Source organism: Euleptes europaea, chromosome 14, assembly GCF_029931775.1.
Source record: "Euleptes europaea isolate rEulEur1 chromosome 14, rEulEur1.hap1, whole genome shotgun sequence".
Classification (NCBI taxonomy): domain Eukaryota; kingdom Metazoa; phylum Chordata; class Lepidosauria; order Squamata; family Sphaerodactylidae; genus Euleptes; species Euleptes europaea.
Genome location: NC_079325.1, coordinates 38,573,681 through 38,599,138, shown reverse-complemented (window position 1 = coordinate 38,599,138; position 25,458 = coordinate 38,573,681). Strand labels below are relative to the sequence as shown.

General features: G+C 45.2%; 1 protein-coding gene across 1 annotated transcript in view; it reads right to left on the bottom strand.

Moving 5' to 3' along the window:
* Window positions 1-7,071: 7,071 nt before the first annotated feature.
* LOC130486826 (cholesterol 7-desaturase nvd-like) overlaps window positions 7,072-25,458 on the bottom strand; it is a 37,522-nt gene continuing 19,135 nt past the window's right edge. Inside the window, exons 3-8 of the mRNA XM_056860126.1 lie at window positions 16,233-16,421; window positions 15,502-15,680; window positions 13,600-13,725; window positions 10,009-10,128; window positions 7,940-8,116; window positions 7,072-7,272 (exon numbers count right to left, since the gene is read on the bottom strand). Coding sequence (XP_056716104.1) covers window positions 7,111-7,272; window positions 7,940-8,116; window positions 10,009-10,128; window positions 13,600-13,725; window positions 15,502-15,680; window positions 16,233-16,421 — 953 coding nt within the window. The 3' untranslated portion in view covers window positions 7,072-7,110. The remainder of the gene's footprint in view (window positions 7,273-7,939; window positions 8,117-10,008; window positions 10,129-13,599; window positions 13,726-15,501; window positions 15,681-16,232; window positions 16,422-25,458) is intronic.

The following is a 25,458-nucleotide window of genomic DNA, read 5'->3' as shown; positions in this document are numbered from 1 at the left end:
TCACCCCAACCTAGCGCAAAGCTAGAGCCTGCCGGTAGTCTGAGAAAGGATCCGCTTCTCCAAGCATACGTACAGACCTCTCATTGTTTCCCCTACCAGCAAAACATCTTTTTGAAATCTTATGAAAACCTCCCAGATCTGTAGAGCAAAGACAAAAGCGGCCCCATACTTCCTTGATGCCACTGCTCGCCCACGTTAAGGCGTGATGATCACAGGCAAGACAGCCAAAGGTAGAGGGGTTCTTTTCTTGCAGGCCAGTATTTTTCTTGCTTGGAGGCCCGTAAAGCAAAGGGCAAGCAGTTGATTGCTGCTGCCTTAGGTTGAACAAAATGGCTTTACAGTTAAGGGTGGCAGTGGAAGGGTCAGCTGGTGTAGGTTGTTGCTGCTTTGTGCGGGAATTCATAGCGCCGGGCGGAGATGGGAAAGATAGCTGACGTGTAAAAGGGAGCAATACGAGCAAGGGATCCACATGGCTCTGGGAAAGCCCCTCTGATTTAAGCTTAGTAAAACCCGAGCAAGGCCTTCCTGTATTTATTGACAGGGATCCCAAGGCTACATTGTCAGTGGCAAGATTTATTTTGGTCGTTATATCCCTCAAACATCAGATTTAAAATTACGCTACTCAAGATCAGTGGATCAAGGAGCTTCTAAGGGATAAAGGCAAGGAAAGGCCTTCATGTTAAAAAGATGTTCATGGCTACCAACTGTTCCCCCCTCGTCCCGCACACCTTATCTTAATATTGAACCCTGTGAAGCAACTACGGGGTGAGTGGGGGAGATTGGTCCACCCGTGACCACTGCAAAAACACCTGTTTTTATCTAGGTGCTACAAGCTTCAGCAATGGGCAGTTAAGGTCAGCGGCCTCTGGAGATTTAAAGCTATGTTTAGGGTCTAGGTATAAGTGGAAATCAACTGGTTTTAAACTGTTATAAATCAAGAAAAGACATTGTACCAAACAACCTCTGATAAGCCAAAGCATTTCCCACTGCTATAAATGCTGGACTATATCCTCTTGATTTTAAAGGAGTTAGGGGTAGGATGGGAAAGATTGAGACCCTGGAGAGCCACTGCCAGTCAGTGTAGACAATACTGACTTTGCTAAACCAGTGGCCTGATGTATTGTAAGACGTGTTGAACACATGAAACTGCCTTATACTGAATCAAACCCTTGGTCCATCAGTCAGTATTGTCTACTCAGACCGGCAGCAGCTCTCCAGGGTCTCAGGCAGGGGTCTTTCTCATCACTTACTTGCCTAGTCCCTTTAATCCCTTTAACTGGAGATGCTGGGGATTGAACCTGGGGCCTTCTGCTTGCCAAGCAGATGCTCTACAATTGAGCCACAGTTCCTGGGAGCTTATGCTGGGCTGGCTGGGGACAGAGAACTGGGGAAAGAGGCAATTTGCCTTGACTTCCTGGGCCCTTAAGCGAGCAGCAGCACCATGCCCAGGAAAAATAGCTCATCCTGAGGAAAAATAGCTCCCACTATCTAACCCCAGCCTGAAAAGCATGCCTGCAGAACTGTTTACAGTACAGCCCATGCCCCACCAGAACACTTCTTGCCTGTAGCCCTCACGGTGGGGTTATCATCCTCTACAGGTCGCAGGAAAAAGAGCTCCTAGTGCAGCAGGTAACAGCTCCGAAGCAGCCAGTACTGATGAGACAGGCCTGATAGCCAGGGAAAATGAAATCCGTTTTACAATTACTCAGTTACCTTTTATCGTTTGCACAGTATGAATAAAATAATATGCTGTCTTCAGATGATGCAGGCATGGGCCACCATGGGTAGCCTCGTGAAAGAAATTAATTGCCTTTCCTCTCATGGCACCTACCACTCACTCCTCGATCTCTTCCACAGCAGTGTTTTGGTGCAGCTTGGGTGCTATTTTGAAGTGTGTGTGTGGGGGGGGGTGTTGCCCACTTCCACACAGCATGCCGCGTTCATGCACTGACTGGCTTTTCCTGTGATCTTTCCGAAACGATGTTCTTTTTTGAAAGATCTCAGGAAGGCCAGGGGTGGCTGCTGTATGGATGGGCAAGTGTGGATCTTGCCTAGCCCTGCCCACACTGGCACTCCAGTGGTCACATCCCCCCCACACCTCAAGAATTTTTTTTTGGGGGGTGTCCCCAACTGGTAATTGATAATAGCATTATGTCTATTACCAGTTAAGAAAAAGGTGCACTAAAACTTACTTTGTGGAAGCCCGTTGCTGCTGCGTTTGGCAGCTGCCACAACGAACCTCAGAACCATCACTGTGGGGAAGACTCTAAAGTATTGTGTGCAACATTTATGCTTCCTGCTTTTATCTTACTCTGAAGCCAGCATTGTCTAATCCCGCCCTGCACTATTGGGGATGAGAAGACGCCAACTTGACTGGTAATGTCCCTGCTCCTATGCTCAGTTCATACACATCACATAAAAGCCCTGTGACACTGATCCATAGCTACAGGATATGTTAAGCTATGGTCTGAAGCCCTAGCACAACGCTGGTTCAGATACCAACGGCACCACTGTAGGCAAAAAAGCAAAGGCAATTGAACCAATGTGTTACAAGGCAAGCCAGGATTTGGAGGATCATCTGCGAGCCAAATCCTGACTTCAAACCACCAAAAGATACAATAAACCATTATCACATTTTATCTGAACTGAATCCTATTATGGGTGGTAGGAATTCAGCTAAGAGGAAGGGGAGGAAGTATCTGGGTTTTTTGTTTGTTTGTTTGTAAAAACCAATTACCTTTCTGCCCCTGCCTTCTCTACCTGCAGTGAAGTATGTACTTTTCCTTTGTCGTAGATTAATGTTCCAGGCAATACCAGAGATGCAGTAACCTGCGTCTCTCTACCTGAGAGTTACAGAAAACTAACATCTTTAAAAGAGAAAGATTACAGAAAAAAAAGTTTAAAAATATTAAAAAAAATATTTTTAGGCCAGAGTTTTCTACAGGTATTAATGAATATTTTTCTTAATCCTTATAAGTTTTACTGTGTTTAATATTTCTTAATACCGGTAGCATTAATTTATACTTTTGTAGCAACACACTATTTTTATAAAGATCGCCACCACTGGCTTGTCTTCATGATTGGGGGGGAGGGGTTGTGGGGAACTGGTCAAGGGCAGCCGACCCTCCTGTCAAAACATGTACTGTATTTAAAAAAAAAAAGGTTATCTACTGTCACGCTTGCTGTGTGTTAAATAAAGAAAGACTCTTGTTCAAAGTCTCCTGTATGGTTGGTGTTCAAGAATGGTCTCCCAAGTGCATTTTTCGGCACAAACTCCGTAGCTGACTTTGCTTTCTGTGAAGAAACATTTGAAACCGTTAAGCGTTCTCAGGTTTTGCCTGGGGGCGGGGGGAGGAAAGGGTGGGCAGATAGGAGAATTAAATACAAAGCTAACTGATTCCCTGCTGTTTTGACATGGGGCGGTTTCAGTGTGGAACGCTATTAATAAGCCACACAAGCCCCCTTTAACAATAATTGCTACTTGTAATCAACCTGAACGGAGGGACTCATGCCCAAAGATGAATGAAGCCAACTAGCTTCCCAGCAGTAGCACAGAAGAAACTCTAAAGCAGGGCTGTGTGTATAGTTCCAGTGGGGTAGCTGGTAGCAAAATAAAACAGAAGTTCTGCAACACCTTAAAGAATACGACATTCCAGTAAGATTTTCTTGAGACAGGGCTTATTTTTTCAGAGACAAATGTGTGCATAGGCCACAGTAGTACAGAATACTGCAAGTGCAAAATTCGGCTTCATAAACTCAGCTTGCATTTAGATCAAATTTATTAATATGGTCAACTGACCAATCACATGCCAGCATATCAAAATTTCCAGACTAAATAGTTTTGCACTGCAGAAGCATTTAGATCAATTTTGCTGGGCCATAGGAGGCAGAGATTGAAAATGTGTGTTGAATTAGCAGATTTAAAATTAGTTTGGGGGGGGGCTTCGTCTTTGGCCCACCCATAGTAGCCTTTGTGGGGTTTCTAGCTAAATTTAAGCAAAACAGAAGAAAAACCTACATTTTTTAAAACCCACTCAATTTGTACAAGAAAAAGGGGTTTTCTTAGCACAAACGTTGTTACCAGAATAGACACAGCCCTACTCTGAAGTTACTTGGAAGGTTCCTAAAGACAGATTTTTTCCCAAGTTAAATGCCCGGGTGGAATACATAAAATAAGAGCCTGTACCTCTAATAAGCTGTTTCTTGGGAGATTCATGTCAAGTGTTGTATTTATGATTTTACAATAAAACAGTCTTTGGAAAACAGAATGTCTCCTCTCCCCATTTTCATCCCTCTTGAGAATAGACTGAAGTCCAACCAAGGATGCCAAATGTTCCCCACAGACCCAAACAACCAAAAATGACTTAAAACCCAAAATGACTTTATTTATTTTTATAACCACCGTTTGTTTTTTTAAGTTAGTTAATATCCAGGACAAGCACATTAGCCAGGTAACCATAGTTTGACCCTAGGCTGGAACTGGGTCAACCGCCGATTCTCAAAGCTTTAGGAGCAGATTTTGCTGTCTCCTTCAGATGGGAAAAGAGTTAAGCTGAATGTGCCGCAGCACCGAGGAAACCAGGAAATAAAATGGCCTCGGTCGGTTTAGCAGCTTGTCTACATGGCTCAAATCTAGTGATCAGATGCTGTTGTCATAAAAAAGGCAATCCTGGCCAAACGCCCAGTAATGCCATGACAGGAGGCTTCCTGCTCCATGCAACAGAAAAGGGGGCCAGCACCTACGTTTTTCAGGGCTGCTTCTGGCAGTCTGCCCCTGAACCGGTTACACGTCAGACTGCTCTGGAAACCTGTGCTAAGTCCCAAGGGACGCAAGCCAAAATTCACCAATACTGTACAGTGAATACTAAGCAAAATTAACAGTAAGAGGCTCAAAGATGCATATTATAACGAACAATTCAAACAAAACATACAATTGTGTCACAAAGTGATTTACTATGAAACGACAACCAACTCAACTACTGTGTAGTGTGAAACACGTACCCTTTCTGTGTTTTTACAAAAGAACATACAGACATACATGAACAAAATCTTAAAGGTAAGCATTAACAAAATCTTCATATACTTTCTTCGCAGGAATCTTCACATGTCAAATGATAATGATGGAAAAATTCTCTGTTGTGTTCTATTGGATGAGAATTTTTCCATCAATATCATTTGACACATGAAGATACCTGCGAAGAAAGTATATGAAGATTTTGTAAATACCTACCTTTAAGAAGATTTTGTTCATGTATGTCAGTATGTTTTGTAAAAACACGGTACGTGTTTCACACTACACAGTTGTTGAGTTGGTTGTCGTTTCATAGTAAATCACTTTGTGACACAATTGTATGTTTTGTTTGAATTGTTCGTTATAATATGCTTTGAGCCTCTCACTGTAAGTCACAAGAGAAGGCAGAAAAACTTTCCTTTGGTGCAGCGAAATCTTTGTCTATCATCCAAGCTTGGGGATCATCAGGTAGTCGAGCTGTTTTCTGACCTGAAAGACACAGACGCTCCATTCCAAGCACCATCTGATAGCCTTCACTGCCTTCTTGAAGATTAGTTTCACGCAAACCTGCTGCAAAGAGGATAAGAGGGTTGGCCTCCATTTGAAAAAGGCAGGTTTGGTGGGCCCAGATTTCAGTGAAATGTTGGAGCTAACAGCCCAGGTCGCATGCACACCAGAAGCACCTTACTGCCCAAGGGTATCCCTCTTGAGCCCTAGGAACGTAAGAGGTAAGTACACAGCTGGGAAACTGCATGCCTGGGGCCACCAGGTCTAGGTCACGAAAAACCTAATTTGTCAGGAGGGAATTGGAAGAAGAAAGGTTGTCACAATGTTCTAGTTGGATACTTGACAACGGCAGCCAGATTAGTATTGGCAGGTCTTTGGAAACGAGGACATTTCTGATTTGGAAAAGTGGCAACAGAAAATGGAAGAATTTGCGGTGATGGACAGATTAACCAACATGATGAAAGAAAAGCCGATGGAAGAAACACGGAAGAAATGGCAATGTTATTTTGAATATGTTAAATGGAAAGAATAGGTTAAAATTTCATAAATAGAGATAATATAGATGTTTAGATTATATAGATACAGGATTTATTAAGTATATTGTATAACACTGAAATAATCATATAAGAAGTATTAGATATAAGAAGAAATCTATTCCCCGAAAGAACAGAATCTGTGTGATTGTATATGTATGTGTGTGTTTTTTTCTTGTTAAAAAATTAATAAAATATCGGGGGGGAAAACAATGTTCTTCTAGAATCCTGTCTCATTACCGCATTTTATTAATTCTTAGCTCAGTATATCAACCCTTAGCTCAGGCTTTCATCTACTTGCAAAAGAAGAAGAGCTGGTTTTTATACGCCGCCTTTCTCTACCACTTAAGGGAGACTCAAACCGTCTTACAATCACCTTCCCTTTCCCTCCCCACAGACACCCTGTGAGGTAAGTGGGGCTGAGAGAGCTCTTAATTGAACTGTACTTGCCCAAGGTCACCCAGCTGGCTTTATGTGTAGGAGCGGGGAAACAAATCCAGTTCACCAGATTAGCGCCCACCACTCATGTGGAGGAGTGGGGAATCAAACCCGGTTCTCCAGATCAGAGTCCACCGCTCCAAACCACCGCTCTTAACCACACCACGCGTTTTCACTCAGTGTTTTTATTAACCCTTAGCTCAGGCCCACAACAAGCCAAGGGTGATAGGTTGGGAGACCAGGCTGCTCCTTTGGAAGGCGTCTGCTGGCGCTGCTTAAGTGTGGGGCTTCCCAGCCCCCTCATGCAAGTGCCACAGGAATGGAACTGGGAGAAGCATCTTCAGCAGAACATGGCCAAAGGGGCTTTTCATTTTCATATGGTCTTCCAAGGGCTACAAGTAGGACTGTGGCTGCTCCATGCGTTAGCTTAGGAAAGCAAAGTTTCTGTTCCATCCAGACAGCAAAAAGGCTGAGGTGCCAACAACATTTAATATAACATTCCTTAACTGCACCCCTCTCCCCCGAGACTGAGGGAGTCCACGGCACCTTTTCACCCAGCTCTGACCTTAGCTGGAGGAAAAAAGGGCTCCGATGGCATTGCACAGCAAGCTGGCATTGCAGTCACCAGTCTAGCCCATTGTTCTGACTTGTGAACGTTGGACTATGGGCACTGTAGAATTGGGAGTACCAACGCCGGTGCCTCTGGATGGCAGCGTCCTCCTTCACCAGCAGCGGCTTTGAGATGTACTGCTTGTTATTCCAGATCATGATGTCCCGCTCAAACTGGAGAGAAGACAAGGTTACAAGCACCTATTTATTAGAAAAGCCAAGCAACCAAGATGCCAAAGGCTGAGTGTGCTCAATGCAAATTAAGCAGATCAACATTTGCTTTCCTTATATCATTTAGTTAGATTGATAACAGCAAGGGCCAGAAGCCCTAGCCTTTTGACATCAAAGTGTGTGTATCTGGCCCTTATTGTTGCTATGCTGAGGATCTCAGTGGTAGAGCCTTTGCTTGGCATGCAGAAGGTCCCAGGTTCAATCCCCAGCATCTCCAGTTAAAGGGACTAGGCAAGTAGGTGAGGTGAAAAACCTGCCTGAGACCCTGGAGAGTCGCTGCCGGTCTAAGTAGACAATACTGACTTGGATGGACCAAGGGTCTGATTCAGTAGAAGGCAGCTTCATGTGACATCTTCCACCCCACCAAGTTTATGTATGAGCAGCGCTTGGCATTATCTCATGCAATGAAGACAGGCTGGCAAGAGGCACCCTGGGGAAGAGAAGCTCGCACTGCTGCAACACACGCTGCTGCTTGCTGCCCTCACTGAAGTGTGCAAGGGAGGTTCCAGCTGGCCATTCCTCAGCCCCTCTACAAACATCCTGCCCCAGTCTCCCAGGTCTCCTTTCAAAGAATGCAACAACCTGCATGGGCACACAGAAACTCGCTCACCTGGATGCTTTCTGCCCACAAGATGAACTTGGGGATAAAGCCAGGTATGCTTTTCTGGTAGTAAATCCGATGGATCACATGCTGCAGAAGAGGTTCCACAGGTGTTACGCTATGGATCATGACCCCCTGGCCTAGGAAAGAATGCTTAAAATGCAGGAATACCAAGCCAGGCCCAATCTGGCAAGAGAGAGAGAGAGTCACGTTAAGTCGGCCAGTGGGGATGATTTACTGATTCAACACAATGCAAAACTGACTCGTGAAATTCACTGCCACAAGTTATGGTGAAATCAATTAACTGAAATAGAAGAATAAGAGTTGGTTTTTATATGCTGACTTTCTTTGCCACTTAAGGGAGAATCAAACTGGCTAACAATCACTGTCCCTTCCCCTCCCCACAACAGACACCCTGTGAGGTGGGAGGGGCTGAGAGAGCGGTGACTAGCCCAAGGTCACCCAGCTGGTTTCGTGTGTAGGAGTGGAGAAACAAATCCAGTTCACCAGATTAGCCTCTGTCGCTTATGTGGAGGAGTGGGGAATCAAACCCGGTTCTCCAGAGCAGACTCTGCTGCTCCAAACCACCGCTCTTAACCACTACACCACACTGGCTCTCTGAATAGCTTCTTCAAATCATGTTTTCTGGATTTTAAGCTGCTCCCACATAGGGATTTTTCCCCACATGGAAAGCAGGAAGCCCTCGCATTAAAGGGGCACATCCACACAACAGCCTGCCTACTCCAAGCATGATTCATGCCATTCCTGAGACTTTCCCCTTTAGGACTGAGGAATTTTTCTGTGATTCAGAGTGGAATCAGTAGAGTGGCTAAAAGGGAGCATCTCTGGGGTGGACAGAGCTTCAAAATGATGCTCAACTGTAGCATTTGATGGATCTGTAAAAGAGAGCGTGTGTAAAGTGCCGTCAAGTCATAGCTGACATATGGGGTTTTCAAGGCAAGAGACTAACAGGTGCCTTCCTCTGCATAGCGACCCCGGTATTCCTTGGTGGTCTCTGCACAGCAACCCTGCTATTCCTTGGTGGTCTCCCATCCAAGTACTAACCAGGGCCAACCCTGCTTAGCTTTCCAAGATCTGACGAGATCAGACTAGCCTAGGCCATCCAGGTCAGGGCATAAATGAGAGAGGTGATTCTAAATTGGAAGCAATGGAAGAACACCTTCCTTGGTTCAGACACAGCATGTAGAAGGTTCTTTAATTTCCAGTCTTGGGCCAAGCTGGGATACTTGCCAATCAAACTCTGAGTCCAAATCAGCCACATTCTGCAGCTAGTTTTGCATAAATTTAATCCTAGTGGCAGAATTCACCTTGTTTCACATAATTTATTCTGCTTTTGCCAAGTCTGAAGGAAGGAAGAGGGCACCGAAACTCCACCTCCGCATCCCGATTTAACCTTTTAATTAAATTGTTCCTTTCTTTAATTAATATCGGTGGCCATCTCCACATCTTCCAGCTATTGGAAATCCTTATAGGGAAGCTCTTCCACCTTCCAAAATTTCAAACCACATATTTTCAAGCATCTCAGCAGCCAGAAGGATGAGACAAATGTAGGAATAACACACACAGCAGCCATCATCAGGACATGCTGTTGTGGGCATACTGCCCATTTCTGCCTTTGGGCATAGGATAAGAATATGCTCAGCTATCTGGGTAGGGCCCTGACCTGGATGGCCCAGGCTAGCCTGATGTCGTCAGATCTCAGAAGCTAAGCAGGGTCAGCCCTGGTTAGTATTTGGATGGGAGACCACCAAGGAATACCAGGGTTGCTGTGCAGAGGAAGGCACTGGCAAACCACCTCTGTTAGTCTCTTGCCATGAAAACCCCCTAAAGGGGTCGCCATAATTCAGCTACGACGGCACGTTACACACACACATCTGGGTAGGCACTTCTGGTTTTGGCTAGTAACCAATGCCGGAAAGTTTTCTAGTTAAGGGGAGCTGAGCTAATTACCTTTCCTAGCCTCTTTTCTGTACAGCCTAAAGCAAAAGCTAGAAGTTGCATCATTTCCCCACTGGACACAGCAGAGGACCTTTAGCCCTGGTGGCCGAGTGCCATACCTGCCTGGCTGAAACCATCAAATCCAGCAAGGAGAGGTGCTTGCCAAAAATGGTTACGCTGTGTTTCACAATCAAGCAGGAACAGTGTGTCTCTGGCTCTGGATCCGGCTGCCATTCCGCCTAGGAGAGAGACAGCAAGAAGCAGCTTACAAATGAGGACTTCAAACTCTGGCCACGTTTGTCACAAGAAACTAAAACAAACAGCGTGGGTGGGGGGGTGTCAGGAAGCAGTGTCAGAATCAAGTCTGAGTACAGGACATTTTTATTTTTTAAAATATTTCTAGCTCACTTGTTAAAGAAAATACCCTCCAGGGCCCAGTGTGCTATAAGGATTAAAGTCAGCCTGAGATGGCCACACACACTACCAGGTTAACATCATGCCAAATTAGAAGCCATTGGCAGGGGGTGGGGAAACAGGGCCAAGAGGAAAGTCACTCAGTTCCCAATCTCAACAGCTTTCACATGCAGAGGACCCACACTGAAGTCAGATACACACTGCATAGCGGAACCACCACACTGCAGGCAGAAACCAGCTTCACAGCCATTCTCTTTGGAATTAATCTGGGGTTCTGACAAGACTATGCAAATCTTTCTTTTCTGTGAATCCAATGGCTTACGTCATAGAAAAGGTGTTCCAACCCCTTAATAATCATGAATTCCCTTTTTTGTACTTTTTCCAGCTCTGGATGACTTGGAGGCAGGCAATGGCAAACCACCTCTGAACGTCTCTTGCCTTGAAAACCCTACAGGGTCACCATAAATTGGCTGTGACTTGACAGCAAAAATTTTTTAACTTGCCCTGACTTGGATAGCTCAGGCGATTCTGATCTTGTTAAATCTCAGAAGCTAAGCAGGACTGGCCCTGGTTAGTACTTGGATGGGAGACCACCAAGGAAATCTGGGGTTGCTATGCAGAGGCAGGCAATGGCAAACTGCCTCTGAACATCTCTTGCTTTGAAAACCCTATGGCATTGCCGTAAGTCGGCTGTGACTTGATGGGACTTTCCATCAATTAATAACTTACTCTTCTTTTGCAGACCCTGTGGCTCCTTTCATTTCCTTGGGATGGAACTTTCATTTTTTTAAAGAATCCTTTTTGTCTTTTATGGCTTTCTTGACTTATGTTGTTAACCAGGCAGGCATCCTTTTAGACTTGGCAGTACCTTTCCTAACTTGGAGAATGCATTCTATCTGGGCTTGAATTAGCGTGTTTTTAAATAGTGAATCCAAGCATCCTCTAGGAATCTGACTCTTGAGTTTCCCTTTTAACTTTCTTCTAACTGTGTGTGTGTGTAAAGTGCCTTCAAGTCGCAGCCAACTTATGGCGACCCCTTTTTGGGGGGGTTTCATGGCAAGAGACTAACATCTAACTAGTTCCCTCATTTTTGTAAAGTTGCCTCTTTTGAAAACAAATGTTTCTGTTTTGGACTTTAGGATTAGCCTTCCATTGACAAGAATGCTGAACCTAATAGTCCTTGCTCCCAAATGAAACAACAACTTTTACATCTCACACCAAGTCTTGGGCCTCACTCAGAACCAAGTGCAAGATCACTACCCCTCTGGTTGGCTCTGTAACCAACCATTCCAGTGCACAATAATTTATGGTGACTAGAAATCCCATTTCTACAGTTCACCCAGGTTCACCCAGCCAATGTGAGGGTAGGTTTTATGATACCTTAAATCAGGCCTTGACAAAGGTTCTTTGGATTTAGGAGCTGGGCTCAATACAGTATAGCTGCCATTAAAGCAGAATTCAAATTGTCCTTAGATGTGGGTGGTTTTTGGTGCAATTCTAAGCAGAGCTTTACCCTGCTAAGGGCCGCTAGACTGCAGGTAATGGTGGCCATGGGTCTATCTTGTGGCCTCCAAAACCATTTTAGAAGCATTTGTAGTTCTTTAAAAATTGCTGTGAAGACCAGTGGCCACCATCAGTTGTAGTATGATCCAAGTCTGTTGACTTCAGGAAGCATGAAACTCTGTTTAGGATCGCACTATTTGTCCACTAAATGCCTAGCAAATTGATCACAATGAGGTTGCAGAAGGTTCCACTGATTGCTGCCAGGGCTAGCTTGTACCACCTGTTACCTGACCCTTTTAACAGAAGCTGGGCTGTGTTCAAAGAAAAGAGTTACAAACCAGTCACTTCTATTTAATATTTTATGTAAGCCAAATTCTTTCTGATCTGCACAGTTCCCAAACACAAAGGCACCTGGAAGACTGGAATACCTTCCAACCACTCTGTAAAGTTCCCCAATTTTGCTATTTTTTACTTGAAAATGACCCTGTGCTGTTTTCACCCTTAACAAAGAGAGTTATAAACTCTGCATTTTTATGTTTTCAAAGAGAGACTCAATTTTATTACATTACTTTAATACATTACAATAAAGGTGTCTGGACAGGGAAAACGTGAATCTAGAGAGCGGCAAATCCAGGGCAAAACCTCCCGTGCCTCAATGGCCGGACTGTGAAGAAATGCACCTCGGATGCTCCCCCCCCAATAACACCCAACGCTGGCATTTTGCAATGCTTTGCAATGCCAAACTCCAACCCTGGCAAGCCCGGCGTGTGGAAGGAACCCTTCGCCAAGCTTCACACCAGCCCCCCACCCCTCGCCCCACCCGGCGCGCGCCAAGCCCCTGCGCTCGGAGGGGCAGCCTTGGCAAAGTCCCGCGCCATGCCGCCACTTGCAGCCGCAGCTCAGCTGAGAGAGGGGGGGGGCCTAGACGCCGACCGGGGAGGCCTTTTGGAGCCCCGGAAGTGCAGGACGGGAGGCTCGGGAGGGGGTGGACGTTGCTGCCGTGCGCCGGCCCTCCCACACAACCGCAGCGAGCCACTCCAAGGCAGACCCGCGCGTGCCCACAGAGAGGGCTCCGCGTGCCAACTCAGGCACGCGTGCCATAGGTTCGCCAACATGGCTATAGACCTTATACTCAAGGATGACTGTGTCCCATTGATTTCTCCCATTCCGCCACATTTCTGAAACATCCACTATGACTAAATTATCATTTTGAAGCAGCTATTCCAGCTCTCCCTGTCTTGGCTGGGAGGCTTCTAGCATTGGTGTGTGTGTATATTGATTGATTGACTGATTGCCATGCAGTCACAGCTGACTTATGGTGACCCTGAACGTTTTCAAGGCAAGAGACATTTAGAGGTTGTTTGCCATTGCCTGCCTCCAGTTCACAACCCTGGTGTTCCTTGGAGGTCTCCCATCCAAATACTTGCCAGGATCGAGGCTGAGTGTGTGACTGGCCCAAGGTCACCCAGCAAGTTTCCATGGCAGAGTGGGGATTCGAACCTGGGTCTGACACCTTAACCACCACACCATGCTAGTTCTCATTCTAGCATTGGCATATAGACATCTATAATGCATTTCACTCTCCCACCACCCTCGCCTCCCTGGGCTCTTTTGTCTCCACACATGACCCTCTTTTGCCATCCTACTCTCACTCCCAGGTTCTATTCTCCTTCTACCAATTTTACCCTGAGTGTTTACACTATCGCCTTTGGACTGAGTTGTCCCAGTCTTCTTTTCCCAGTGAAGCTGCTCTGAAAGCTCAGTGCCTTCCTCCAGGAACAGACCCCAGTTACCTTCCAATGATGTTTGATGAACTTCCAGAATTTCGAATCTCTGTGACGCAGGTCTACTCCATTCATAATACAGGATTCATGGAGAAAGGACAGGTGGGCGATGTCTGCAGCATTCTCAGGAATTTCCTGGCACAGCAGGAAAAGAAGTTTATCATCAGCAGAATCTCAAAAGCAGCTGCCTTATTCTGGATCAGACCATTGCTTAGTATTACTAAGACTAGCAATAGATCTCCAAGGTCTCAGGCAGAGAAATGTCTCTTTAATTACTGCAGAAGCCAAACTGAACCTGGGACCATCTGTATGCAATTAAATGGAAAGGGTACAAAAGACCAAGGATCAAGGGGACAACCGATTGTCTCACACAGCTTATCCTATCCAAATGGTCTTCGCTGGGGGGCACGATCTGGCGGGGGGCGGCGCACAAAGGCTGACCGGCTGGAAGGAGGCGCGGTGAGTGGGGGCAGGGGGAGATCTGGGGTGGGGGGGCTGCAGGAGGTCACCGCCAGACCCTCCCCTCTCCTCCCCTCCCGGTCTGGGATCAGGATCAAGGGGGGTGGCAGGAGAGGACGGAGGGCAGCCAGACCCCCAACCCTTGGCCTGGGGGGTCTCCCGGAGGGAGTTTGGCGTCGGGCGCAGTTGGCTGCCAAGTTTCGGGGGTTTGGGAAAGTTTTGTTTGAATGCGTTAAGGGCGCGGTGGGGGGGGGACACGGGGAAGACTCCTCCCTGAGTGAAAGTGTGGGAGAAATGACATCCCAGAGGTTGGACGCCCTGGGTTTTATTGACAGCTTTACACGTTGGAGGGGCTTTTGCAAATGCAGGTCTCCCTCCCTTTTTAAAATTTACATCCTGCTTGGCTCCCCCCCCCCCCCCAAGTTGGGACTCCCAGCGGCTTTAGAACATTGTTCTGGAGAGCCGCTGCCAGTCTGAGTAGGCAATACTGACTTAGATGGACCAAATGTCTGATTCAGTATAAGGCAGCTTCGTGTGTTCTCTTTAAGACAAACGTGCCCCAGCAAAGGCTCAAGAAGGGAATAAATTAATTCAGTGCATTGTATAATTCCCAGCCAAGTACAACTATCTACAGCTACCTTGAAGTCTGTGCTCTATCTCACTGATCCTTGGCCAAGAACCCAGTCTTCATCTAAAACATGTATAAACACATCTGCACATTCACCTCCTGCTATCCTCTCTTCTTTTGCACACACACCCCCGATTTTAGGATAAGTCTCTTGGGGAAGAGAGCCTTTTCCTTTATCCCTTAGAGCTCCTTGATCCATTGATCTTGAGCAGCATGTATCTAATGTTTGAGGGATACAAGGACTGAAACAAATCTTGCCACTGACAATGTAGCCTTGGGATCCCTGTCACTTAATTAAAAAGGCATTATGTCAGAGGTAGAGGCATTAGATTTATATGTTAAAAGGGGAGAGAGATAACGTGATCGAAGTTCCTCATAAAAGCGGCATTCCAAGAGGGTATGAGCTAATGAATCGATAGAGCCAGAAAAGCAAGGACAGGTCCTGTCTGGGTATGGTATATTCAAAATCCTGCCCTGCATAACCATAGAGGGGTTAGCATTCAGTCTAGCTAAACAGAAGGCTCTAGAAAGACGAGGAGTTGTCAAATAATAAGTATAAGCAGGCAAACCACGTGGTGGTGGTATTCCAAAGAACTGGGATGGACAAACACTGCGAGCACGAAAAGTAGTACTTTTATAATCAAGCTCTTTAAGCTACTTTTTAATTTTGTTGAAAGCTTCAGTTTTCCCAAGATCTAATAACATATCCTGCGAGAAGCCCAACAATGACAATTTCTCATCTAAGATTTTTTGCCATGAGGAAATGGGGGGGGGGAAGAGATCTTGCCAAATTTCCTGAGCACACCATAAGCTACATGGAATACCTCAATATGCGCACTGACAAAATGATCGGTGATGCCATGAAAGGTCCATGCTCCGGAAGCCACCTCCTCCAGCTCCGGGACTTGCCATGTTGGGTTGACACCATCACAGTGATACCAGACGAGGATCACACCGCCAACCTCGCACGATGGCCAAACCTTGATCTTGGCAAATTCGGGCACTGGAGAAATGGGGAGGGGGGGAGGGAATTAGAAGTGTCAGAGTTGTAGAGAAGAAGGCTAGCTTTGCAACTTCCCGGTGGCAAGCTGCAGATTGTAGCCGCATCAACACACACACACCCCACTCTGGAGGTGACAGTGGACGGGTGTAAAACTTAATTAATTCAGCATATTTTGTACCACTCTTAGTTGATTCAGCATATTTTGTAACACTCTTAGTTGATTCAGCATATTTTGTACCACTCTCCCTGCTCTCATTTTATGGAGAGAGGGAGAGAGCAACATTAAGGATGTGCACAAAGAGCTCAGATTCTTGTGAAGTCTGAGAGACAAAAGAAAACTGGTTTGTGATTTGTATGTTAGGTGCCTGGGTAATTTAATGTATAATGTAATTTAAAGTATAATGATTTTACGATTTTATAGGGCTATTTTAAAACGTTTTAATGCTTTTATTGATTAATATGACTTTTATATTCTGTAAGCCGCTCTTGGCTTTGGCCGGAAGAGCGGGGTAACAAATGGAAATAATAAATAAATAAATAAATGCAACTCGCCTTTTTCAGCATATGGGATTCTGGTGCACTTGCCATCTTTGCCACTGAATTGCCAGCCATGGAAGGGGCACTCGATGCAGCTGCCCACCACGTGGCCGCCTACAGACAGGTTGGCACCAAGATGTGGACAGTAGGCATCTACCACATAAGATTTCCCATTGGGATCTCTGAAGACTGCAAACTGTTGCCCTGCAATGTAGAGGACAGAACAATTTGAACATTGCGTCAGAGTTAACCAGCAGATGAAAATATCTCTTCAAGGCACTGGCAACAGCCTCCACAAATGGAAGAATCAAGCCTAAGCTGTTTGGAATGAGCAGTGAGCTACTAATCAAGACTCGGGATAGTAGATTCAGGGGGGCAGAAGTACCTGGCATGTTGCTAGTTATTCTCAACAAGCATCTAACCAACTAGCGGCCGCTAGATGTCACCCAAGTTACAGCTAGAGGCATTTAGAGAACACAGCATGAATACAGAACTTTTGTAGAGTGGGGCTCTTAGTCCCAAGGAAACGTCTGCAGCGTGAACAGCTCTTTCAGAGAGCATCCCACCACCTTCGCAAAGCCATTCCAGGCTGCTGGAGCTCTCAGTCAAGCAAGATGCCTGTTATGTCTAACATCAACCTCACAGCATTACCCTGAATCAATACATTTGTGGCCTCTTTTCCACAGTTCTATCAAAATCGGTTCTGTATCTTTCTTCCCTCTGATCTCTTATATAGGTTCAGTGGGTTAGTGCAGGGATTCCAAATTGGAACTTAGAAGGTGCACCAACGTTGTCTCAGCTCTCAGTGCTCAATGAAGTAAGGTTTCTGGTCACTGGGTGTGTGTGTGTGGGGGGGGAGGTGTGAATTTCCTGCATTGTGCAGGGGGTTGGACTAGATGACCCTGGTGGTCCCTTCCAACTCTATGATTCTAACTCTGTGTGTTATTTATCTACAGCATTCTTTGGAGGCCTGGGTATATCATCTGAAGAAGAAGAAAAAGAAGAAGAGTTGGGCTTTATATGCCAACTTGCTTTACCACTTAAGGAAGAATCAAACCGGTTTACAATCACCTTCCCTTCCTCTCCCCACAACAAATACCCTATGAGATGGGTGGAGCTGAGAGAGCTCTAAGAGAGCTGTGACTAGCCCAAGGTCACCCATCAGGCTTCATGTCTAGGAGTGGCGAAACCAATCCGATTCACCAGATTAGAGTCCGCTGCTCACCTGGAGGAGTGGGGAATCAAACCTGGTTCTCCACATTAGAGTCCACCTCTCCAAATCACCGCTCTTAATCACTACACCATGCTGGCTCCCAGTCTAAGGAGAAAGGTCCCAGTCTATCCCACCTCCCTCCATACCCCACAAAAATATTTGATGGCCTTCAGTGTGCCATAAGACTCTTGGTTGTTGTAGCTGCAACAGACTGACACAGCTACACTTTTGTCAATTTGTCTTTAAGCTAAAAAGTGGTGGCATGTGACTTCTGACTTGGCTGGCTCAGGCCTGACCCTAGGCTGGAATTTCAAACCTTCCCCTGTCAAAAGACTCTGCAAGAAGTTGGAAGTTTGGGTGGGTATCCAGAATATACTGTCTGTTTTAAGCAAAGTTTTATTTACATTGGGAGAGACTTGGAGGCAGGTTAGCCAGGATAGACACAGGCTAGAGGTGAAGCAGCTACTAAGTGAGAAAAAAGATCTTACGAAACTTTCTCAGAATCATGCCAAGAGCATTTGCTAACTTTCTGGTCGATTTGCTTTGTAACCCAAAGGCAGAAACCCATCTTTGCTTCTAAGTATTTGCCTCATCACATCATCTGGCCAAGAGGAAATTCTCTGAATAACAAACAAGAGTTAGCTGTACCAATTGTAGGTTCTGTGGGACTCTCCTAGATAGCGAGCCACGTGTCTACAGGGAAGGCGGACCAAATATCAAGGCTACAAAACCATTCATTCCCTCTTCTCCACAGCAGGAACACAAAGAAGCTGTTAAATGACAGCATCTCAGGCTGTTTTTAGAGGAACCATGTGAGGAAGAGGGGGAGAAGCAACCATCAGACACTTTTGTGGAAGTTGGGCTGCTGTGGCCAGTTTCTACCTGCAGTTGACACTGTACAGCTGTTTTCAGAACCAAAGTTAAGCATCTTGAATAGACCATGTAAAATTGCCAACAAAAAAGAGACAGCCTATACAAACGAAACGGCTAATCAGCAACAAAAGAAACAAAATACTTTTCATCAAGTTGAACTAAAACAATCAAAACCATGCGTAACCTTTCAAGTTCTCCTGAACAATGAGCTCTGAACAACTCCAAAGCTTGCACACATTTTGTGACATTTGTTTTGTCTTAATAAAAGGTATTCAATTACATGGCTTTTGTTTTGGGATTGTTCTTTGGACCAACAGGGTTAGTACAGGTCCACATAGTACAGATGTTGGATTAGGATCTGGGAGAGCTGGCTTCAGCTTACTTGCCCCAGAATATGAAAGCTCCTACAAGAGAGAGTAAGCAGGTTGTGGCCCAGATTACCTCTAGGGAAATTAAATGTCGAAACCCGTCTTCATGATAACATGCTTATGGAAGCAGTGAGGCAACACAACATGATCCAAGAGAGCACACCTGGTTTCAAACCATCTTCCGTAATAAGTTGACAAATGCATTCCACCTCCCACAAACAAGACACTTGGTATATTAATTATGAACACATGAAGCTGCCTTCTACTGAATCAGACCCTTGGTCCATCAGTCAGTATTGTCTACTCAGACCAGCAGCTGCTCTCCAGGGTCTCAGGCAGAGGTCTTCCACATCACTTACTTGCCTAGTCCCTTTAACTGGAGATGCCGGGGATTGAACCTGGGACCTTCTACATGCCATCCATTGTTCATCAGGTAGCCTGCTTTTCAGGCTACTGCCTATAGCATTCTACTTCTTTTAGAAACCCTACCTTTTGACCAGCCTCCCCCACCCCCCTCTCCCCCATCAGCTTCTTCCGTGCTGAGGTTTCTTTAAAGAGCCAGTTCTGATTAGCTCAGGATGGTCTGATTCCCTTCAGGTTTCCTACTGCTTTGGTTTTGATTTGAGAGCCAGTGTGGCACAGAGGTTAAGAGTGTCGGACAAGTATCTAAGAGGCCTGGATTAAAATCCCCACTCATGCCATGGACGATCTCGGGCCAGCCTAACCTACCTCACAGAATTGTTGTGAGGATAAAATGGAGAGGAGAATGACATAAACCGCTTTGAGTCCCCATTAAGAAGAAAGCCAGGATACAAATGAATTAAATAAAATGAATAAAATGAATTATTATAAAACCAGTTCCTTTCTCCTTATCTTGCTTGGGGGAGATAATCCTTCCACCCCTGAGGAATGAAGCCTCTGACAAACCAGATAGCTTAATAACCAACAACAGCTAGTCGCAGTTGATGTACTTTGGTATTTTCCTTCCTAGGGGTTTAACCTAGATCTAATACTTCTGGATTCATTTATAGCACCGTGGATAACAACACTCAAAAGGAAATTAGGATTTTATGGTCCCTCACAACATATGCTCATTCCCCATGGATATGAATGGGCAAAATAATTGGTTAAGCAGGGAGTATTGGAGGTGGAAAGGCAGCTTTAAAAATCCATTGTCTGATGTCTCTGTTCTAAATAAACTGTTACCGATGCCTTACCTTCTCAACCTAAGTAATTCAGAATGTAGGAGAGCTTTCACCTTAATGCGATATAATGCTCTCCTGTCGGCACTGATAGAAGATAAATATGAATTGAAAAACCTTTAATGGCATAAGTTATATTACAATTGTTACAGAAGGTACATAAAATATGCAGTCATTAAGATAAAAACATAGGCCAGTAAATTCCAATAATAGAAATTACAAACTTTGGGCTTTTTGAACTTTCATCACATCTACTAGAAAATTGGCAACATCTACAGTAACCTCCAGATCGGAATCATTCAATAAAAATTGATGTTTTACTTGGGTAGGTAGGTGATATTTGGAAAGAAGCCAATTTTTTAACCATTTCCCACAGGGTGTTTCATATAGAGGGCAGACCAACAGAATATGGTCAGTTGAGTCCAGGGAATAGGTATCACAGGGACAAATACTTTCCTGGATTGGTATTTGTTGATACCTTCCATATAGCATCCTTGAAGGAAAGGCATTAACCCTAGCGAGAGAGAAGGCTCTGCGGAGGGGTGAGATGTCCAGAGTATGAAAATAATGGGGAATATTGTCAGTTAAATTCTTGAGACCCAACATTGCTGGGGAGCAGACCAAGGGTTGGATGGGGAGTAACTTCTGACACTCCATATCCAAGAAACTCTGTTTAACAATTTTAAAAATATGGCCCTCAGTAGTTAAAGCCAGGTCTTCCACAGAGATTCCAGATGATCTTATTTTGGACAGAATTAGACAATCCCAGGAGGTATTAGAAGGTAAATATAAAAAGATCCCCTTCCAGGAGGAACGCATGTGTATCTGCCAGGATGGTAGTATAGAGACAACAGAACATGCAATATTTGATTGCAGGATTTACAATCAAAGTCGGCAAGAATTGATACTACCCATTTTGGCTAGCCTTTCAACCAGTCAAAGATCCATCCAATTAATGAAAATACTTTCAGACTGGAATAATGAGGTAACTTATAAAGTCACCAAATACGCAAGGCTAGGTATTAAGCATAGAAGCACTTGGTCTATTTCTGATAAAGGAAGTGGAATATATATCACTGAATGGGTAATATTAATATTTAATTTTATTGTAAACATTTAATCCTAGTGTTTTATGAACAGGTGTATTGCTATATTTTATCCTTTTTATCATGTTAATTCTTTTGAATAATTGCTTTGCTGGTCATTGACTGCAATAAATCAAATTGATTGACGCACTTCGATAATTTAACGGTAACATGGCCGTTAATCCTGGGGAGCAGCTGTTTGTCTCTGCTGAGGAAAAACAACGTAACCTTCAGTGACACCTGGTTGGATCTCTGTCTTTTTAAAATAACTGAACACTAGTTGTCATTTAATGAACTTGACTTAATGCTGGCTTTCACTGTGGTTCTGACGTAGCTAGGGGAAGCAGCCAGTGTGGCTTCTACCTTTTAGAAGATTGCCAATGTGGAGGGCTTCCGGGATTCTCTCATAACATCCAGCACCAGCTCGGAGAAGACTGGAGACTCAAGTTGATGTTCCGAGCCACTAGGCAGAGCAATGGAATGTCATGATGGAGAATGTCGTTGCACAAAATTATTTCAGTGTGCGGAGGCAGATGGACATACTAGTCTTGGACCGGAGTGGAGAGTATGGAACCAAGGCTGCCTTGGCCAGAAAAGAGGAATTGGAATACAGCGTGCATCATCTGCACATAATTTGCAGACAGTGTGGCCAATTAAGGGTGGAAAAGCACAGAACTGGGCACCGCTCCACTGTCTTTGGAATGCTTCCTGCAGGGAATGAGGGCCCTGCTGGGAGCAGGAGAGGCACTATGTGCTGCAGTATGTGGCAACAGATGTTTGTGGTTGACTTCAAGGACTGAAAACGTTGGAAAGAGATTTTTTCCTAACACCCACTTGTGATTGCTCTTTCCTGAGCTCCTGGGTGAATCTGCCCAAACGTTTTCTGCACTGGCAATATGAATAGCCTGTAGCCAGCACTGATGCCACATTGCCCCATCCCGGATTTGCACAGCTTCCACACACAGGGTAGGGGAGATGGTGCTGCCTTGCTTGCTTATACGGAACATAGCTGTTGTGTTGTCTATCACAGTTTTAATAACGGGAACATGAGGAGGTGCTCCAAAGGAAGCAAGAGCATGTTTAACTCCTTGAAGCTCTAGAAGATTAATATGCAACGTGGTTTCTCGGTGAGACCAAGTGGCACTCTCTAAACAGCCCTCACAATGTGCCTTCCCCCATCCTGGAACGGAAGCATCAGGGGTGACTGTGATACCCAAAAAACAGTAGCCAAAACTCATGTTCTGGGATGATCCACTACGCCAAGGGCTGCAAACCCCTTCTAGGGACATTGAAGTGTTTCCTCCCTTTTATTCCTTTATTTCATTCTTTACGCTCGTGGACCAACAGGTCAACAGAAAAAAACACTTATAGATGTGTCTAATATTAGTGCAGACCAGTGCTAACAAAAAGTTCAATGTCTGGCACCACAGAAAGATGGACAACAAAACCACATAAACCCAAGAATTGCTGCACACGATCAGACTGTTTCCAACAGTGGCCAATTGCACACAAGCTGGGTAGGAGGGAGAAAATGGGCCTTTCCCCCATTTGACCCCTGCATCTGGTACTCAACGATATACTACTTCTGAACATGGAAGTTCAAGGTTCTATAACCTCATAGAAATCCTGCCTGTTTTTGCAATTTATCCTGCTGGTCACAGGGAGGGGAGCCGAACCTTCTAGAGGGTGAAAAATGGAGAAACTTTCTCAAGTGTAATAGAAGGGTTTCTATTTCCCCAGGCACTGTTGATGCAGTTACCATTTTTTTGCACAAGGTTTTTGTAACAGACTCAAAAGCAGCAATTCACCAGGCATTTCCTGAGGAATCTGATCGCACATCCCAACAAGTGTAGATGTGGCTATAGTAATAATTTAAAAATGGGTTGCCTTGTCTACACAGCTTAACCCAGTTGTAAATTACTGGATGACAAAGTGAGAAACTTGTGGGAGCAGCTATCCCATTTCCACCACCTTTGCTTCCTCCCCTCTCCCCCTACTTCTCTCAAGTCTCTCATTCTTTCCCCCTCCTGCCACCCTTTTTCTTACTCTTTCTCCTCCATGCCTGTCACTTTCTCTCCTTTACTGCCCTTGTTCTTTCTCTGCCCCACCTCATCACTTTCTCTTTCTGCCCCCATCACCCTCCCAGTCTCCCCCCTGCTTCCTCCCCCACCATACAGAAACAATGGAGGTAGCTTCCAGAATCACAATGGATCTCCTAACTACAGAGATCACTTCCCCCTTAGAGTTGCCAGCTCCAGGTTGGGAAATTCCTGATTTGGGGGTAGAGTCTTGGGAGGGTGAGGTCTGGGGAGGGAAGTGATCTCAGCAGGGCATAATGCCAAAGAGTCCACCTTCCAAAGCAGCCATTTTCTCCAGGGGAACTAATTTCTGTCATCTGGAGATCAAGAATTGCATAATCTTGGGGGATAAATTGCCTTCATAAAATGAACATGTGAAGAAGAATTTCAAAACTTGCTTTGGCATCTGCAGTGTCAGTTCTAAGAAAAGTTATGAAAAGCAATTTCCTGAGCAAGTGAGCTGCGCAGGAAAGTTTCTTTGCCAGGTCACTGTGTCCTCTCTACCCAGCTCCTTCTAGTTGACCTTGCAAGCATTTCTTAAGGTGAGCCCGTATGGTTTTGGCATGTGCCCGAATCTGTACTTGGCAGAGGATTGGAGGTTGTTTGTTTCCTGTAAAACCCAAAGGAGACAGACGTCTTTGCACCCTGGTCTCGGAAGCTCCTTAGTTAGATGCTTTTGAAAGGAAGGCCATGATGTGCACAATAATCTGCAGTTTCTTTAAATGCGAATGCAAAAGCATTAAGATGATTCAAGACTTCATGTATGAAGCTATGCAATACTGGGCAAAGTGCTTTGTGTTCTCAGTAACACCTGCAACAACCTTTTAAAATAGGGCGGTAATGCCCCTCTCCAGCTTCTAATGAAAAATCTGTTTTTTTCACTAGTTATTGCAGCCTAAACTGGCGACTGAAAAAGGTCACACCCCCTTCTCTGGGCAGTAACTCGACTGAAAAGGGTCACACCCCCTTCTCTGGGCAGTAACTCATCTTGGCGATCATGTCAAGACGTTTCCAATACTAGAGAGGAAGCAACTTTTTATACTCAGGATATGAATCATAATTTGGAGATGAAGGCATTTCAGTGGCATCCCCTCAACCTTGCCTAATCTAAACAGAAATACAATCACTAGGGACCTACAGATTTGTTTTGCTAATGCTGACACATCCTTTGTGTGGGATAAAAGGAGTACCCTTCACAGAACTGCTGGATCCAATAGGATTAAATAACCATATCAAAGTTCAACTTCATATTGATTGTACTGAGGTACACTGTGTTCGAGTCTTTATGCCAATGTTCCACTTTCTAGGTTCACAACCAGAATGTTTTGAACGGTGCCCCTAATTCCAGGTTTCTGAGTGGCCAGAACATGTGAAGCTTTCATATACTGACTCAGACCACTGATCCATCTAGCTCAGTAATCCCACTCCTACCCCCCACCAGGACTACTGTCATACCTGGGCAGGTGCAGCAGACAGGCCTGGGGCGGGTGTCAACCCTGTGCCACCCCAAGACCCAGCTACCGCTGAGGCTGGCTGCCACACAGCAGCCAATGTATACACCCGTGTGTGTATGTGCGTGTGTGTGTGTGTGTGCATTAAGTGATGTCAAGTGGCTTTCAACTTCTGGCGATCCTGTGAATCAATGCCCTCCAAAATATCCTATCATTAACAGCCTTGCTCAGGTCTTGCAGACGGAGGGCTGCAGCTTCCTTGATTGAGTCAATCCATCTCATGTGGGTCTTCCTCTTTTCCTGCTGCCTTCAACTTTCCTAGCATTATTGTCTTTTCCAGTGACTCTTGTCTTCTCATACTGCGACCAAAGTACAACAGCTTCAGTTTGGTCCTTTTAGCTTCTAGGAAGAATTCAGGCTGAATTTGATCTAGAATTCATTTATTTGTCTTCTTTGAGGTCCACAATATCTGTAAAACTCTCCTCCAAGCTGTGGCTCAGTGGTAGAGCATCTGCTTGGCATACAGAAGGTCCCAGGTTCAATCCTCGACATCTCCAGTTAAAGGGACTAGGCAAGTTAGTGATGTGAAAAACCTCTACCTGAGACCCTGGAGAGCTGCTGCCAGTCTGAGTAGACAATACTGACTCTGACGGACCAAGGGTCTGATTCAGTATAAGGCAGCTTCATGGGTTCACATTTCATAGGAATAAACTTTCATCCAGTCAGTTTTCTTCATTGTCCAACTTTCACTCACATACATAGTAATGGGGCATACACCCATGTAGCATAACCTCATTTCGCTGCCCCTCCAGGGACTGCCTACCTCCAGCTGGCTTAGCCCTCCCTCAGAAGCACAGCCACGCCCCAGACAGCAGAGACCACCTACCACATGGAGGATATCCAGCCTGGCAGGGGAGGTCCAAGGCCCCAACCTCTTCCCAGGGCCCCTGGGCTGTCCCAAGCCACAACCA